Here is a 19,759-nt window from a genome sequence, read left to right as displayed (position 1 = left end):
TCACTGCAAAGTTCGCCGTCCGGCACAGGGAGAGAGAGGAGGGGAGCGCAGCCAAAAGCAGCTGCTTCTATTCACAAACAACTTTTACGTAACCCAAGTCAAAGAGTCCAAGTGCAAAGAGGGCCTTTTAGAGGCACACAGCTGCCAGGAATCCTAATGAGGCTCTCTCTCTCTCCCCCCCCTCCCTCCCTCTCTCTCTCTCTCTCTCTCTCTCTCTCTCTCTCTCTCTCTCTCTCTCTCTCTCTCTCTCTCTCTCTCTCTCTCTCTCTCTCTCTCTCTCTCTCTCTCTCTCTCTCTCTCTCTCTCTCTCTCTCTCTCTCTCTCTCTCTCTCTCTCTCTCTCTCTCTCTCTCTCTCTCTCTCTCTCTCTCTTTCACTACACCTTCCCCTGGCCGTCCCATCTCCAACTCTCTGCCTGTTTAAGAAGGAATGGAAAGGCAGTCGAGTCTCCTCGGGAGTAATGGTGGGTTACCATCCTGATTCCTTTCTATAGCTTTAATACAGACAGGGGACACCACACCTCTCTGCCCGGAGCAGTCAGGGTGAGGCGTCTTGCTCAGGGACACATCGACACTCGGAGGAGCCGGGGATCGAACGACCAACCTTTCAGGGACAGAGAGAGAGAGAACCGCGTGGACGAGCGAGGGGATACTGCTGGGAGGACCGCCTTCTGGAGTTATGCTAATTGGGCAAATATCCATCAGCGGCCGTGCTGCTAATTCAGCAGAACTCCGAGGGACGAGATGCAGCCTCGTCAGAACAGAGGGAGGGGGAGGGGGGGAGGAGGGAGAGGGGGAGGAGGGGAGGAGGGAGAGGGGGAGGAGGGAGAGGGGGGGGAAGGTTGAGAAATCGCAACGCCCACCTTTCAGTTGTTTTCCTACAGTGCCCCGCGCCCGGGACGAGCTCCGGTCTCGTGATGCGCATCGCGGTGTCACTGCAGTACCTTAACCGCACGCACGTACAGTTTTCAAATAAGTTCAACTTTGTGAGCAGCAGGAGGTCGGAAGCGGAGTTTGGCAGTGTAGGGTTCGTAGTCGACTCAGAAAGGAAAGCCATTGTGAGATTGTTCTGTCAGGTCCAGGCTTACCGAAGACATCATAAACATATTCAAGTCCAAGTACAAGCCATTGTCAAGTTTTAACGTTGAGACAGTGCGAACGGCCCTAAAGAAGTCTTTGTTTTTGCACAGGACCACGTTGTACTTGGTGCTGTCCTCCAAGCTGTTCGGGCCCCCCTAGCTTGTGTTAGCTCCAATGCTATCTCAAAGCCGCTAACCGTACCAAAACAGCAATCAGAAGCGGCCATACATACTGTATGCATGCTATTCCAAAATCACGAGTAAGCCGTCCCAGACATCACAACGTCGTTATGAACGCACCAGAGAGATCGTTACACTCCATTAGCTTCTACACGCACGTCAAACCTCCCGGGTCCCGCCTCAACCTGTACTGGGAATTCAAGGTGAAACAGAGATGATGGCTCACTTAAGATGTAGGTCAACCTTTAAACTGGGAAAGGTGTGTGTGTGGCGACGGTGTGTGTGTTTGTGCGACGGCGTGTGTGTGTGTGTGTGTGTGTGCGACGGCGTGTGTGTGTGTGCGACGGTGTGCGTGTGTGTGCGACGGTGTGCACAACACACACCGCGTGTCTTTTGTGGGTGGAGAAGCTAACACATACTTGGCTCACGCTGCAAACGTTCAGCAGTACATTTCGAAGACACTGGCACACTTTCAGAGACCCCCCCTCATCATCACCCCCCTCCTCTCTCCAACCCTCCCCCCTCCTCTCTACAGCTTTTAATATTTCCCTTGCTGCCCTCTCCCTCTCTCGCCGTTTCCATCATCTTTCCCTTCCTCCTCTCCCGTCTCCTATCATCAACCTTGTTCACATCTGCATAAAAATGACGTTCCAGATGGATTGTTTGTGTATTTTTATTTGCACGCGCAGCAAAGCGAAGCTGAAGGAATCTCCGACAGCTGCTAAAAAATGCTTTGTCGGATGCTGATGCCTTCGTCTTGCCGCTCCGCAGCGCGTGTGCTCTGAGGGAGGAGGAGGACGAAGACGAGGTGCTTTGGGAGCTCGGTGTAGTCATCATCATCATCGTCACAACAGCGCACATAACTCTTAACGTTGAGGTCGCTGTTAACCTCCTTCATTCCCAGCCTAACCGCCGTTGGCACGGAGTGTCTGTGTGCTACTAACCCAGAGACGATAGCTCGCCGCTGAGTGGATACGTCTCAATTCCCAGCAAAGAGCCCTACCTCCACCTTACACCATCATAACTCCTTGAGGGAGCGTCGAGTGGATTCGCTCCTTGTCTGTCGCAACTCTTTGAGCCTGCGGACACGCACGTGTACGCACGTGACTCCGTTGTACGGGCATTTGAGGAACAACCCGAAAATAAACTAAGCACATCGCTCCAGGTAGAAGTCAAAGCGGACTCGGAGGCTGACATACTGTAATCCTACACCCTGGCAACCGCAGCCGGCTGCAGTTGAACCCGGGGCCTGTTCAGATTAGAAGCCAATAGACTGTACCGCTTAACAGCTGGGGAGAGACAAACCCGAGGTTAGTAAGTGAGTACACACACATCCATTCAGGAGAACGCACGGTTGTGTGCGATCTTCTCAGTGAAGGCCACCTTGATGGAACACAGCCCCCGGGTAACGATCTGTATACTATACATCAGTGGTTCTCAAACTTTACCTACCCCCTCACCGGCACAAAACTTTTTTGGGCAGGAAAATGAATAAAATGAACATAAATAATGTATGTGCGTTCTATTTGCCAGTGTAAACACGAACATTAAAAAGGGTGCAAATTCTCAGAATTTTGTATGGCAGCAATTGCATGAAGCACAAGCCTGTGTCGAGATGAATCCCATTTACATATATTGTTCCGTAACTGACGTAATTTTGATGTTTCTGGACGTTGTTGTTCAAATTGACCACGTCCATCTTCTCAATTTTCCATTGTCTAGCTTTCAAAATTTTAACTTGCTGAGTATGAAAAACAATTGATGTTTCTTTTCTTTTCTTCTTTGAGTAGCCCCTGCAGTACTCCAAAGTTGAGAACCGCTTTGCACAACTCATCCCCCGAGCCCGGAACACCGGGAATACAGATATCGATCAGCGCACGGGAAAAACTGCAGCCCTCCCTTTCTGATTCCATTGACAGCCAATTCAGAGCCCCCATCTCAAGAAACAGCGATGCATCAAGACGTCGAAGCCAGCCGTGAGCTGGTGCTCAACACCCAGCTGGCGTATGAGGGTGCAGCAGTGAGCTCTGGGTGGTGTATCGGGTGGTGTACTGCTGCTACCACGTCACACGGGCAGGGGTCGTGCTTACTTCTCGTAGGTCGCTGTGACGAAGAAGGCGTACACGCTGGTCTGTTTGTGATGCCGGATCTGGATGATGAGCTCGGGGATGCCCAGCCGGATGTGGTTCAGTAGCCATAGCAACGTGTGGTCGTCCGTGGAGTCTGAGTGGGAGGGAGGACCGGAGGGAGACGGGGGGAGACAAGGGGGGAGACGGGGGAGACAGGGGGACGCCGTCAGACAGAAGAACGGATGGGATACACAGATGGAGGCTGAAGGCTTTCACATCTGCCTCAGGATCCAACCCGGGATTAGTTATTTAATAGTTATAGTAATTAGTTATATAAACAAATCTGAAATAACAATCAAATTCCAATTAAAAAAATTAAATTAGACAGTTCAGCATTACAATGAACGTTAAAACATAGTTTATCTTCCATTTCACCAAAGATAGTCATTATCATATTTAATATATCGAACAGAATCATAGATATACGTATATATATACATACATATACATGTATAAATATCCACAAAAGAAACACATTTTGTCTCTTATTGCTCTCAGATAACCTGATTGGAGCCAGTTCACCAGAAGGTTGCGTTTCAGTCGTCCCACGTTACAATCCCCCCCCGCCGAATCAAAGCTTCCCTTCTCGCGTCACGTGGTGTTTATCGTGCCGCCACAAACCCCCGGGCTGCCCGCACAGCTGCTGCATCTAATTCACAACAACACTGGAACCTTATCTAATTCACAACAACAACAACGCTGGAACCATATCCGACACTTACAGTAACAACAACACTGTAACCGTAGCAGATAGAGAGCCATAGCGGATTAGCGGTCGACATGCTGTCTGAACGCATATGGGTGCAGATGATTATGATCTATATCTGCGTCCTCCTCAGCGTTCTCGTTTGTGCGTCGTGTTTGTGAGTCTCTCTCCGATGGATGTGTGTGTTTGCACGTAGGATATTTACCTGCGAACGTCATGAGCAGGTCGCAGTTCTCCGTGGGCACCGACTTCATCCAGGACTTGTGGGACATGATGTGTCGCCCGGCCTGGAGAAGACGCTTCCCAAACAGCTTGTCTGTCAGCGAGAGAGAGCGACAGGGAGAGAGAGAGAGGAAGGGAGACAGAGACAGAGACTTAAATGATCGGTCACCTTGTTGTTCACTTTCCTCCACTTAAGAGTGTAAATATTGCCACCTGCCCCAGAGATGACAGACACACCCATCCCCTCAAACAGGTCTCATGCTCTGAGTTAACATGATCAGGTAAAGAACCCTCCAGCACACAAACTACAGGGCCTGAGGCCCACCAGAGAACAGCCACCGACCAGACAGACAGAGAGACAGACAGACAGAGAGAGAGACAGACAAACAGACAGAAAGACAACGTCCACCAGCCAGCCAGCCAGACAACGTCCACCAGCCAGCCAGACAGACAGACAGCATGAAGCTGAGGGATTCTCTTTCCGAGAGACATCCACCAGCAGGCTGAATATAGCACATGTGCGACAGTACAGTAATGCAGCTCAGCTCTACGATGCCGCGTGTGGTCGGTCACTACGCAACAGCCACAGCGCTGCACATCAACACACGCACGACCCAACCCGATGGGTGTCATCTTCCGTGCGTGTCTGTGCATGTATCGACGTAATGCAGCAACGTTCTCTCCCAGTCTGGCTTCCAGTCAGGGTTTCTGCCAGGCTACTCGAGCCCGTTGTTTCAGAGAGCCGGTGAAGTGCAAATGGAGTGGTTGATCTAGTCGGCGGTTCCGAGGCGGCTTTGATGAAAGCACCCCGCTGCTCAGTGCAAAGCGAGAGGCCGGCAGAAGGGGCCTCGCCATTCTCCCTTCATCGCTCCGGGAGCCCGGGGCGACGACTCGGCCCGGTAACCAGAGAGACGGTCCAACAAGCCCGGCACTTTCTCAGAGGATACGCTTAAGCAAGGCAAACCCGACTGTAGGGCCTGCAGCAAACAGTTTACCGTGAGGCCCCTCTGTCCGATATTGAGCCTGAGCTGCATGTCCGTGTCTGTGTGATGCGTGGATAAACACACAGCATGTGAAAGCATCATGCTTGTATAACTATGTCAATATAGTCCTCAGGGGCGGTTTTAACACAGAGGCATAGGTGGGCGGCCGCTTGGGGCCCCCATGAGAGGGGGCCCCCAACCAACCTCGAAAAAAAAAAAGACAAAATGCGAAAATAAAATGAAGGGTTAGGAAATAAAATTACCCAAGTGGCTCAAATAAAAAAAGAAAGCGAAAAGATGCAGGTAAGTATTTGGCAACGCTGCCAAAGATGACACACTTTTCTACGGCTACTGTTGGGGATAAAGACAGGAACAACAACGTCCAAAGTGTTCAGCAGCTAGCTGTGAAGTGGCGCTAGGTGAAGACCTGTGAGAAGACGTTAATAAGTAGTACACTGTGTTAGAAGCATGTGATGTAGAGAACAATCTATCTTTTTAATAGTCTCTCTCTCTCTCTCTCTCTCAGGTTTGTTTGTAGAATGTTTGAAATGTTCAATCTCAACTGTAAATTCACTTACAATATCCTGTATCTTGTACATGGGTTGGTTTGTAGATAGATTGAAATGTCAATCCCAAGTGCAAACCTCACTCACACATACAAGTAAATTAGTCTTCTTGGCAATATTTGCTAAGAATACGGTTGTTTGTGATGTTTTGCTAAGTATATGACTGTTTGTGGGGGCTTACCCTAACTACTTGTCTTGCTGGTTATATTGATATTGATTTGATCTTAAAAAAAGTATAACCAGTGCTGGTTTAACTGGCATTTTGGCAAAGACAGGTGTTATCTGAAACCTGCTTTCATCTTCATTTTGGAGTAAAGAAATGTATGCAGGGTTTAAAAGGGGAAAGTTTTTTACTTCTCTCCAATCTTTACTTCCGTGTAGATTAGCTTCCGGCCTATCCCAATTACAACAACAAGACAGAATTCAGTTTACCTAATTCACTATTTAAATGATGACATTTCTACCGTAATGTATCATTGCAACAGTCTTTATATTTACTCTTAAATTGCATCCTTTCGTGGGACTACTACTACTGCGTGTTTCTAAAAAAAAACGTATATAGTTTTAATTTAATTACCTGCGTGTAAAGGGTGTAACACGTTAAGAAGGGATAAACACAAGAAGAATCCAACCCAACAAGATGACTCATTGACAAGGAATGAAGGAAGAAAATAACCCTGTCTATTAGAGAATCAAACGACAGTACAAACATGCTTAAACTTACTCTGAGTATTCTGAGGACACTGAAAACAGCAGATTAGCTTTACCTGCCTATCCACCATTCAGTCTGTACATATTTTTTCTCTGTTCTCTTTTAAAGATTGGATGAGATGGGCCCCATACATATCTTTGCCTTGGGCCCCCAATTTGCTAAATCCACCACTGATAGTCCTGCTCGCTTGATTTGTGTGGACCCAGAGCACAGAAAGAGCAGAGGAGTTGACAAAAGGGGAGAGATGTCACGCATGTATGCACACACACACAGGCAAATGCACGCACACACACACACAGGCAAATGTACGCACACACACACAGGCAAATGCACGCACACACACACAGGCAAATGCACGCACGCACGCACGCACAGGCAAATGCACGCACGCACACACACACACACACACACACACACACACACACACACACACACACACACACACACACACACACACACACACACACACACACACACACACACACACACACACACACACACACACCCTCCTTTCTTTTGTCACAATGCAATATCAATAACACTGTATGATTAAAAAAAACAAAACGTAATAAGATTCCAGATAATAATCAATAAAATTGCAGCTACTAAGTTAATAAGAAAGTGAGTCGAGTTATTTTCCAAATTTCCTCAAGGACAATAGGAATAAAAACATCTTTGACACAAAACCATCTGCTACATTTCCTCAACGTCAGTGCCGGTCTGCTGTTGTGACAGACTCAAACCTGCGCAGAGGCAGGAGCTGAATATTTCAAAGGGGTTAGCATGTCTTGCTAGCTGTGGTACTTACAAGCCAGCAGTGTCAGCTTTAGCCTGTCCCATGCTGCCCGCACCTGATGAAGAACCGCTTCAGACATCAGGACTGGACAAAAGGGCTCCGCTCGCAAAGAAAGTTCCAATCTGCCCGCTGCGGCTTTGCACTTCGTCGGTCTTCAGCTGGTGTGTGGCTGCTGCCAGCGCTAGACGTTTCTACCCCGCCTCGCCATGAGCCGCATTCTAATGAGATCTGGATCCATTGTTGACATTCAGATCATCACACTGACCAACCAGTGTACACACTCTCAAACAAACACACACACACACCCACACCAACACACACGTGTTTGTGTTGCATGCACACACGTATACAAGCAGTTTGACGGATATAAAATGCTGGTGGCTCCTGGTTTTTCTGCTTGTTTCTGCATTCGAATGAGTACTGGAACCAATGTTGACACACAGGTATACAAGCAGTGTACGGGTATACAGAGCGAGATCGGGGGGTTCACCCTGTGTTTGCGTTGGCACTCTGTATACTGTATACACACACACACACACACACACACACACACACACACACACACACACACACACACACACACACACACACACACACACACAGACACACACACACACACACTCACACTGCTACCAGTGCCACTTTTTTCTCTAAATTTGGGACTTATGACCGGCGGGCGACCCATGTGGTTCCTGCGGGCGACCAGGTGCCATGTTGGCTAACACGCTAACACACTAACACGCTGGCAGCAAGGCTGTCTGGTTACCTCTAGGTACACCCATTCATGCACACATTCACACACCAACGGCAGTGTCAGACAGAGAGGCGACAGCCAGCTCGTCGGGAGCAGTTAGGATGAGGCGTCTTGCTCGGGGACACCCTGACACTCGAACTAGCAACCTTCCGGGTAATCAGCCAAACCGCTCTACCTCCAGAGCCACATGCCGCTTAAATAAACAGACACACATAACCCAGAACCTCTCTGTTGTCACACAGTGTGTGGTGAAACGCTGCGCTCTACTTGCGATCCCCTTGCAGTCTGACACAGTTGTGACTCTCTTGTTATGCTACCTTCATGTGTCTCTCCGTGACGGCCCCCAGACAACTCGCAACCTTCCCTGACGGGGGGATCACCCACTCTGCCTTCCTTCTCAAGGGATCCAGCATGTATGCATTTAGATTTGTTCTTACGAAGACAATATCCTTTTAGCCAGTTTCGCCAACAAACAGCAAATATACAAATATTTGGAAGTTCAAGCAACTTTGCGTCGAGAATCCAGTCAATCAATAATAAAATATTTTTAAGACCTTTAAGAAAATGGGCCCAGCCTCCCATCGCCATGGAAATGATCGTCAGGTTGCTTCAAGATTACAGCCTCCGATGTTCTGTCAGTATTCCTTAAGCGTGCTAAGAAGGAGGGAGGATCGCGTTTCCAGGGCATGCTGCTGTTATCAGAAACCCAGCAGACAGCCACAGCCGGCAGGGAGCCTGTGATCAGAGTCGGCTTTACAGACACTACACTGCCCTGTGTGTGTGTGTGTGTGTGTGTGTGTGTGTGTGTGTGTGTGTGTGTGTGTGTGTGTGTGTGTGTGTGTGTGTGTGTGTGTGTGTGTGTGTGTGTGTGTGTGTGTGTGTGTCTGTGTGCATGTGCGTTCGTGTGTCTGTGCGTCTCTGCGCATGTGTGTGTGTACGTTTGGTTACGGTATGTGTGTGTGTAATATATGAGTGTGTGTGTCTCTGTGTGTGTGCATGTGTGTGTGCGCGTGTGTGTGTGTGTGTGTGTGTGTGTGTGTGTGTGTGTGTGTGTGTGTGTGTGTGTGTGTGTGTGTGTGTGTGTGTGTGTGTGTGTGTGTGTGTCTGTACGTCACTGCGCATGTGTGTGTGTGTATAAGTATGGTTACGGTATGTGTGTGCGTAATATATGAGTGTGTGTCTCTGTGTGTGTGCATCTGTGTGTGTGTGTTTGTGTGTGTCTCAGTGTGTGTGTGTGTGTGTGTGTGTGTTTGTGTGTGTGTGTGTGTGTGTTTGTGTGTGTCTCAGTGTGTGTGTGTGTGTGTGTGTGTGTGTGTGTGTCTCTGCGCGTGTGTGTTTCTGTATCAGTCTGTGCATATGTGTGTGTGTGTGTGTGTGTGTGTGTGTGTGTGTGTGTGTGTGTGTGTGTGTGTGTGTGTGTGTGTGTGTGTGTGTGAGAGATGAGGTGTGATTGGGCGATGTTATTTCTCTACAGGATGAAAGGAAGGTCACAGATGACAAGGTGCAAAGTCTCTCCCTAAGCTGTGGGAAAGTCTATTTAATAGTTAATTGTCTTAAAGTCAAGGTCTGTTTTAAACTATCATTTCAAGAAGACACCTAGCTTAGACGAGCTGGCTGTCACCTTGCATGGTTGACTCCGCCGTCGGTATGTGAATGTACGAATGAATAGGTAATTGTTAGGCAATATTGTAAAGAGCTTTGAGTTGCCACTGGTTAGAAAAGCACCTTTTTTGTTAATGGTCTTTCTTTTTCTGATGCACTCTCTGTAATTTAAAACACCTATAATCAAATTGAGTTGCTTTGCATAACAAAAAATACACATTAACCTTGATGAATGTCGCTGCCAAGTTCAAACGGCCATCCGTTGTCTCATCAAGCGATAAAAAAAAACGTAAAAAAAACGTGTGAAAAGAAGAAAAAACGTTGAACACTGAAAAACATCATCTTTCTCTCATTGATGGTAACATACGAACAATGACAAGCGAACCGATTTAAACAAATGGATGCACACACGACACGGGTACATCCAACCAACTATGCAAACATTTCTTCTCCATGACAAGCCTGACACAGGAAGTCACACGACTTAAAGCTGGGAAACGCCATCAAAGCGCCCCCATGAGTAGCATGACGTCAGTAAGTGGGCCAGATAATCTAATCAGCTTCAGACAATTAGCAGCTGCTGCGTCTTGTTCTGTGTCCGCCTGCGTCCTGTACAGATGGGCATCAGCCCTGGAACCCTTGGATGCACAAGGCGATCTTCAAAATAAAAGCCCTGCAAAATTAACCCATTGGACACGAGGCGACCCTCAAAATAAAAACGTGCAAAAATAAAACCCTTGGACACGAGGCGACCTTCAAAATAAAAGCGCGCCAAAATAAGCACAACTAAGTGAAAGTAAAAGAAAAAGCCATGCCTTCATATAGCAGTGCGATTATGCAGGCAAAGCAGATAGTAGACTCTTTGCTGTCTGAAACAAACATCCCAAAATACGATCTGGGAAAGGAGAGGCAGAGGAACTTGCAAACGCTGCCAAATGCCTTTGGGGGGAATAAAAAGGAATGCATATTAACCCACCCATCCCAGTCCCCCTCCCGAACACACACGCACACGCACACACTTTTTCTGCCATGCGTAGAACCAACCAATACTTTGTGACAAGAATGCATGATTGCATATTTTACAGAAGGAGTACTCTGAATCTTGCACACCTTGTCGTTTTATTGGCCTTGTTGGCAGTCTGACAAATAAGATGTTACAAGACCACCACGATGACCCCTCCTATCAGGGTCTCTCCCTCTCTCCATCCCAGCTCCCCCTTCTCTCCCTATGAGAGAGACGTGAGGAACTCTCTCTTGACCACAGATGCAAATTAGCTATTCAGCTTACTCTGGTATAGAACCTGTTCTGTACATGATCCCTGTCAACTAAACCAATAAACTATGCAAACATTCTCTCTCTCTCTCTCTCTCCCCCCTCTCTCTCTCTCTCTCTCTCTCTCTCTCTCTCTCTCTCTCTCTCTCTCTCTCTCTCTCTCTCTCTCTCTCTCTCTCTCTCTCTCTCTCTCTCTCTCTCTCTCTCTCTCTCTCCTCCCTCCCTTTCTCTATCCCACCTCCCTTTCTCTATCCCACCTCCCTCTCTCTCTCTCCCACCTTCCTCTCTCTCCCTCACCTCCCTCTCCCACCTCCCTCTCTCTCCCTCACCTCCCTCTCCCACCTCCCTCTCTCTATCCCACCTATCTCTCTCCCTGCAGCCTCTCCCTTTCTCTCTCTCTCGATCTGTCGTAGCGCCTGCAGCCTCTGTCACTATTTCCTCCACAGCTTACCCCATGTGTCTTGTGTTACTAGAGCCGTAGTATGACATGGGCTTCCAGAATAAGTATCAAGCAATGTCTTACTTTATATTTGGAAAGACAGCCAGGCACCACATTTGGCTTAAGGATTAAGAACATGATACATAGCCTTGAGTCTAAAGACTCAAGGCTATTAGTCTTTGCCTTGAACTTTGCTTGCAAATGTGGGAGCGAGGGTTGCTTCAATGAGGCAAAACCTCTCGTTCATGCAAAAACCCATAGCCTTGAGTCTACTGGCTCAAGGCAAAGACTCATAGCCTTGACCTTGAGTCTATAGACTCAAGGCTATGAGGCCTTGCTTGAACGTGAGGTTTGCTCGTGTTCACCCATCAATAGCTGAGTCCAGACAGCTTGTGTTAAAAGTCCCTAAACTGATGCTGGAACTTGCCATTGCGGCGGCCTGGTTGCCATAGCAGTTGATCCCAGTCCGCCCAGTGAGTGAGTGAGTGCATCAGTCGACTCAGCATCTGGATGTTGGGCCAAGGGAGGGTGACAAGTCAGATATATCAGACTACCTTATGGTTGATAATAGCAATATGTTTGTAGAGTTGTTCCTTTCACCAGAAAACCAAACCCTCAAACTAAATATGTTAAATGGAAGGTGCTATGGATTGATACTGGTCCAAATCTCATGTTTTTTCACGCAGTTTTGTGTCGCCAGGTAACGTCAACCAAACATTCTGTCTGCACTTCCACAAAATGTTTTTTTTCCCCGAACGTTTCTTTTTTGCCTCCTCTCTCTCCCTCTCTCCCTCCCTCCCCGTCTCTCTCTCTCTCTCTCCCTCCCTCCCACCCTCCCTCCCTCCCTCCCCCTCTCTCTCCCCCTCTCTCTGTCCATACACCGAACAACCATCATCCATCACCATGCGTCCTATCTCCGTCCGTTGTTCCTCTCTGCTTGTCTGTCCTTCTCTCCCTCTTGACTCCCTCCATCTCATTCATTCTCCCTCACTGGGTGTTTGGATGTAACTTTAGCGGAACAGGATGTACCAGCGCACAGGCAAAGGAAGACGCACGCTCAAAAAGGACACCAAGTCTGTAGACCAATATCGTGAGAACAATCACATGAGGGGCCTGAGTACATACTAGCTTCCCTGCATGTATGCAAATGGTCTTGACATACGGCCACACAGACACGTGCACGTGACAGGGATAGACGTGCACGTGACCAATATAGACGTGTAGATGAGAGGGATTGACGTGCACGTGACAGGGGGATAGACGTGCACGTGACAGGGATAGACGTGCACGGGACAGGGATAGACGTGCATGTGACCGAGATAGACGTGCACGTAAGGTCTCGCAGTGTTGCTGGCCAGCGAGAGAGCTGTTCGAGAGCCGTCAAGTGGGTGTGACCTGAAAAGGCCAGCCCCCTAGCCCTAGCATTAGCGATGACATTAGCAGCGTAGCTACTGGCTCTCTCAGACCAGAATGCAAAGGTCAAAAGTGCACCATCTAATCTCCATGATGAGGTTTTTTAGGAATATTTAAGCGTTGATTTGTAATTTAACAGAATTCCCAGTCCCTCCACAAAACATTTCATTCACACCGCCAGCTGCTCCTTGTATTAATAAATCCAACACAAATCATTTTGCGGAACTTGCTAAAAAAGGGGCTGCTGTTAATAAAATCTGAACATGACGCAGAATAACCAAAAACTGGATGCAAATGACAACCACTTCAAACCCCCCCAAACAGAACATGAGATATCCGGTCATGATGGTGCAGGCCGAGCCCCCACCAGACTCCATCAGACGCTTCTAACGAGGGCCAGCATGCAGACAGGAGGGTGTGTCCCAGTGAGCCATCGTGGGGCGTGTCTCGCTGTCCTCTGACGACGGAGACAAAGGAGGGGGGGTCTGGGGGACGAAGGAGAGGAGGGGGGGGGGGGGGGGGGGGGTGCTGGGGGCCGGAGGAAGGGGGGGCTTGGTGGCGGCGGCCTTCCTGTGCTCCCTCATTAGCTGGTGTGTCGTGTGGATGACGGTACACGGGTCCTCACGGGACTACATGTGACCACAGCGCGGTCTGACCGCGGTCTGGCCGCCGGCAGCCCCACAGAGAGGGAGGAGGCACCAAGGAACCAGAGGAGATCATACCAGAGCAACCAGCTCCTGAAGGGGGTCAGGTGGTCCCTCATCCAATCCCCCAAGAAACACATCTTTTTATCAATCGCTCCTTCGTTTTTTGATCAATTACAATTAGGGCATTTAGAAGACGCTTTTATCCAAAGCGACTTACATCGGTTAATACACACATTGACACACCGACGGCAGAGTCGAGCATGCAAGGCGACAGCCAGCTCGTCAGGAGCAGTTAGGGTTAAGTGTCTTGCTCAAGGACACATCGACTCTCAGCTAGGAGGAGCTGGGGATCGAACTAGCAAACTTTCGGTTACAAGACAACTTCTCTACCTCCTGAGCTAAGCCGACCCTATCAATCACTCTTTCTCTCCCGGCGCTGTAGTCTCATCATGGTGACCTACTCTGAGGAGGAGTAATGATAGGGCGGGTGGAGGTGCAACAACAGCAGGTGGTGGAGGAGTTAATGGAGTTTGTATTTCATAGATGGAGACAACGGCGCCGAGCTAGTTTCTGTCCGATCCACTCAGGCTAGGGGTCGGACCACAGGTCACACAGACCCCCGTACCAGTGAGGACCCAACGCTGAATTGGACATTGTCTGCAGGGTAACGGTTCGGGTGAGCTGGGGAGGGGAGGGTGGGCAGTGTCACAGATTATGAATGAGTGAGCGGCGATGAATTCAGTCTGATGAATGGTGGCTTTTGTGTGGCCAACGGGCCTCATTGTTGAGCAGCTCTGAACTGCTTCAGCCTGAACCAGAACACAGCATTCTGGAGGTTGAGAGATGGATAGAGTTAGATTGAATTTATCACTCGACGCAGCAAGGCATTAAGAAGGTTAGGTGTCCCACAAATACCCAGAGTAGCACAACTCTGTATCAACTCAATAGGTCACTTAGGAGTGTGACGTCTCCTTCCAAATACAAGCATCTATTCTATTTGAAGTGCAAAATGGATGAAATGTCATTTTCTTCGCAGTATAATAGTATATAATGTTGATAGATGATAATAGATTATAGAAGATGATATTGTGAGTGGAAGACAAGAGAGAAATAAAAGGAGACGTACGACTAGAATGGTAAACCGAGTCTATGGCAGACAGAAGTTGAGGTAGAGAAGGTGCCACCATCTGTAATGTGGTCAAGAGTGTTGACCAATAAACCTCATTATGATGCTCTACCGGAGCCCGTTGAACTGCCTGTAAACCTTTCAGTCACCTAGCAATAGCCTGTCACTTGGACTTCCACAACAGCAGTGCTGCTGTCAGAAGTCTGTTGCCTTAACAAGCAGGCTTAGGACCGATCCAAACAACGCAAAGCTACATTAGTCCAGGCCTGGACATCTGATTGGCTGCTTTGAAGACTCACATGTGATTCTCTTTCCAAGTCTGCTGATTTAGGTAGAGTAGGTCCAATAAGAGATTGGTTAAGGCTCTGACGTCGTTCGAATCCCTTCAGATCAGACTGTTTAGCTGCAGCGTTCCTACAGCAAATTTCAGATAAAGTCTCAATAAATCATTCCCCATCATCCCACAACTTCCCTGCAGAGGAACACAGTTTAGAGCAGACAGCAGAACAAAATGGGGGAGGACAAAATTGACGACTTTCAGACAGCATGACAATGCTACCACCAGCGCAATCTAATCTCTCATTTAGACTCATATTTAATCACGCGTGTCTAATGATTTGCGCTGCACCAACAGCGCCAACAAAGGCGTTTGGGTTTGCGTCGGAGGGCCAACACCGTTGTGTGCGTTACATATTCTGAAACAACAGTGGAAGGACGATGACTCAGTTCACCGGGCCGGTCAATGAGCTCTTCAAGAGAGCCCTTCAGAAGATGTGCTGTTCTATTCCTGGACAGGAGATATCAGTGGAGTGGAGGCTTCTGAGCAGATCGATAGCTCTGGTCTTCCAAGGGATTCGGATGCTATTACCATTGCCCTGTTCCTTCCCATTCGGCTCCATATCACGGAGGAAACGTACGTTTACATTAGTGATGCCCTTCAGGGAGAGTTGACATGACTTCTGGGGAGTCGTGACGCAGAGAGGTCGACCTTGGACGTGTTCGTGTGGTTATGATATATATTATAATGTATGGAATATTTTTACGATTAAAGAGAATAGAGCAATTTTGCAAAATTGAACTGATGTGTCGACGAAGACGATGATAAACAATTCATTTCACGTTCAGTAAACAAACAGGAGATGAGCTCCCACCTCCCTGGAACAATACGGGGAACTAACACTCAGATCATGCATCAATAATTAATTTCAGATTCTAATAAATTATAAAAGATGTTGTTGGCTAGCGGGCCTCGGTTTAACCAGCGGCGAGTAACAGTAAGTAAAGTGTTGGTGTGTCTTAATCCGTCAGAGGCCGACTGCTCAACTGTCAGCTCCTTGCTCAGCTTCATCACAGGCGTGCGTCGGCAGATGTGGGTCAACTGGATGCTTTAACACTCACAAAGTAGTGGCGCAGTGAACACTAACAGTGTCAGTGTCCACAGTTGGGGGTCATTGCTGTGTTACTAAATGTTGAAACAATTCAACAAAGTTTTGTTTTGTCTGACTAACATATCTGGGGTAAGCTTTTTATCCAACGTCTATGGTCAAACTGCAACCCTTTTGAACAAAAGGAAGTCAGGATCAAAAGCAGCCATGCAATATATATATATAGGAACAACCATATATAAAGCCAAGTGGAACTTGGGTCGTCATCATCATCCTTCGATTTTAACACAAAACTACAAAAAACTTCAGTTTGACTGAGGATGAAAGCTGGCAAGTTTTTCGGATTGCAGCGCATTCTAGCTGCGGAAGATCGATAACGCTACTTTTGGCAGGCAGAGGTGAGGACACGCACACTGTGATACAGGAATAAACTACACAGGAAACTTTTCGCTGAAAGCGTATTTCATAGTAATTGAATTTCCAATATGAAAAGACAAGTTGGTTGGGACAAAGGCTAGAACGGGGGGGGGAGAAATATGACCTCGTCTCCGAAGCTGAGGCCAAAATAACTGCCTTGCATGCTTGAACGAAGGTCCATACAGGTTGTGTACTAATGCCTCAGCTGAAACGGCTGTGCAGCGCTGTAGGTTACACACACTACACCCTTGGAGTCACCCTGGGGAGAAGGGCCGGTCCTGTACATTAGATCAATATACCTCATAGGGGCACAATAACTCAAAGTCGGATGGAATCAATGATTATGTTAGTTTATGTATAAGCAATGCAAAAAACATCAGACAGGCAATTGCATTTATTTTGCAAATATATGTAATCAAATGAGGCAAGAACTTGCATTAAGTGGCCAAACTCATCAATATCGATTCAAATAGTGATTGTATTGTCAACAGGAACTTCATTTAATACATCATTCACTGGTATCACTGCAGTAACCTGTGGCAGGAACAGGCCTGTGTATTGAATTCCAACTAATTTCAGGGCACACCTAACCTTGCATCGAGCTACACCAGCGAGCTTCGCTTCACTGGTAACAAACCAGTTAGATCCTGCTTGCAGCAATCATCTTACAACAGCTAATAAAAACATAAACGTGATGCGAAGCGCTGTCAGATATTGATATAAGAGATCGCCCTGCGGTTTGCATGTTCCTAAAAAGAACTGTGGAACTAGTGTTGCCCTGCAGTGCTCTGGTAGGCCCGCCCAATAGGTTACATTTGGAGATCAGTTAACGTTGCTATAAATAGCGGAGAGAGTACATTAGGAGTTACTGTAGAGCAGTTGTGTAACGTTGCTCCCCCATGGTTGTTGTAACACTCTACTAACTACAGTATTACCTACCTGGTCCGTGCAGTCAGTCACAGGAGACAACAGCGTGATTGATTACCCTGCTCTCTAATAACTCTTATAATACTAAAGAGAGTAGTCATTTTCCAGCATATCTCAAAGAAATGTTACAACAAAAAGATTATTAGCTCTGCTAGTTCTCACTGGCATTAATCTATCATCATCATCAAAGATAAACTGGTAACAAGTTCAACCTCACAATACGGGTACATTTATTAACCAGTCATTTACTTTAGTTCATGCAGTAATAAGCATTAGCTAAAAGTTAAGTAACAGTTAACTCATGATCTAGTTATATATTTACTAACGCGTTACTATTAGAGTTCATGTTGAGCAAATATGCTATTTCTTAGCATATTTAGCTTATTATTAGCATAACCCTCACCCGTGCCATTTCTATATACAAAGGCTTATAACTGTATTAACAAATGTTTATTGATGGGTAATTAATGTTTTACCAATAAACTTTAAAAAGCACATTAAATGGGGATGTATTCATAGGGTTGGTCAGAAATGTTGAAGCACTCTTTGACTTTCCACATAAACTTGAAACTAGCACAAAACTCACGACAGGCGAAACCGATCGATGCACCAAATTACTATGCAAAAGATTTGCTTTTTCCAAAATCCGAGCCATTCAGCGTTTTGGGACCGTTTGAGGGGAGATATAGAGCAGACAGTGTGTCTCAGTGTAATGAGGTCAGCCTCATGCAACTGGATACAAGTGAATGGAAGCAAAAACAATGGCCAGTCAACGGTAAACAACCATCTTATCTTCCCTGGGTTGAGGTGAATGTTGGAGTGTTGCGCGCTACAACCCAATTCAACACATTTTATTCATCACCGGTCCTCCCCCAACTTCAGAGCTGAATCGTTACAGAAAACGCCTGACTCATCAGCTAGTTTGATGGACTACCGAGTAACTAAGCACCTGGTCAAAGGTCCTTCCTCATCCCCTGCCGCAATGCTTATGAAAGGCGTCACGTGCAGAAGATCAATTAATCCATCCGCTCATTAAGGATGAGCGGAGAAAGAGGCGGTATGGGAACAACCCTGGAGAACACTGCGGCTATACGATTACAATCCTGCAATCGTCTTATCACGTCCAGCAAGGTCACCCCGCCCGCGACATCCAGAAACCAGTCCTCTGGTCGGGTGATGAGGATTATGTGCAGCTATGGCAGTAAGGCCTGAGGACGGGGGACCTGGTTAGAAGACGTCTCCGTTTACACTTCCTCTCTCATGGCGCAGCATGTGTGGAAGGCAGAGGGGAGGCCACTGGGTTCACAGAGAAGGGCAGTGACTCACGCTGGTATGATGATGTGACATCATATTCATCATGACCCGTTCAGTGGAGCTGGGGGAGCACTCGGGTTTGACGTCTGCTAGTTTAGGCGGGGGGGGGACGTGCGCTGGCAGTGAAACACTCGCGCTACAAACAGGGTAACTCTTACAAAAAACACTGTGTGACACTGAGCCCGGTTAAAGCTGTTCAAGGCAGAGCTCGGGTATTCTTAACTACTGGCTCAAAAGGCACCACGGTGCCCTGGAGAAAGACAGACAGCCTGAGAGGTGAAGTGAGGTAGACGTATAGGGAGAGAGCGAGTGCTGAGTGAACGTCTACGATGGGGGTGTCTAAGTGCTTCCTTTTCATCCATGGCAGGCAGGCTGGTTGTCTCTCTGTGATGCTTTGCATCAATAGACGCATCTTAGAATACAGAGCATGCTGAAAGTATCAAGCAAACCTTAAAGTGTACATGCAAACGTTCAGCGAGATGGACCAATCAGACTTCCCTGCGATGAAATGGTTTTGCTGACTGGCCTGTAGCAGAAATCTATACAACTGTCCCCTTTTATGAAATGAAAACCTGTGCGTTTCAATCTCTCCAACCTAGTGCTGCCTCTCCTACCTGTGTGATGAGCACTAGCTCAACTAGCTGGCTAGTACTAGATAGTTCACTAGGAAAGCCGATCAAGCATCAAAAGCCACCACTGGGCCAAATCCTGGCCAGTTTGAAGGGCCAGAACCAGCTCTTCACTAGCTAGTCCTAGTGCTTGCTCTAGCTAGTGCTAGTTGAGCTGCCACAATATGACACTGGCCTATTTCCGTACCACAGCCCAGCATCTCGTCAGGATTAGCCTGCGGAGGGGCACGGAATAACTGGAACTCCACTTGGCGACTGCTCCGTTACAGGGAGATGAATGCCAGGATCAAAGTCATCCCAGTGACGAGATTAGGAAAACGCATCAGGCATCCGAGGCAGCAGCGGGCCAAATCCTCCCCAGTTGGAGCCACCACCACCACCACCACCACCACGACCACCAGCACGACCACCACTACCACCACCACCACCACCAGCAACACCACCACCACCAGCAACCCCACC

At 47.7% G+C, this 19,759-nt stretch overlaps 1 protein-coding gene across 3 annotated transcripts in view; it reads right to left on the bottom strand.

The window, feature by feature from the left end:
• Positions 1 to 19,759, bottom strand: part of ano8b (anoctamin 8b) — a 39,498-nt gene that overhangs the window by 17,111 nt on the left and 2,628 nt on the right. Inside the window, exons 1-3 of one of the 3 annotated variants that reach the window (XM_030372504.1) lie at positions 7,384 to 7,783; positions 4,298 to 4,408; positions 3,348 to 3,480 (exon numbers count right to left, since the gene is read on the bottom strand). In XM_030372504.1, the coding sequence (XP_030228364.1) occupies positions 3,348 to 3,480; positions 4,298 to 4,408; positions 7,384 to 7,450 (311 nt within the window). In that variant the 5' untranslated portion in view covers positions 7,451 to 7,783. Of the gene's footprint in view, positions 1 to 3,347; positions 3,481 to 4,297; positions 4,409 to 6,587; positions 6,882 to 7,383; positions 7,784 to 19,759 lie in introns of those variants that run through there. The other 2 variants (XM_030372505.1, XM_030372503.1) reach the window with 2 other exon arrangements.

The sequence above is a fragment of the Gadus morhua genome, chromosome 12 (genome assembly GCF_902167405.1).
Source record: "Gadus morhua chromosome 12, gadMor3.0, whole genome shotgun sequence".
NCBI classification, from domain to species: Eukaryota; Metazoa; Chordata; class Actinopteri; order Gadiformes; family Gadidae; genus Gadus; species Gadus morhua.
This window is presented reverse-complemented; position numbering and strand designations above follow the sequence as displayed.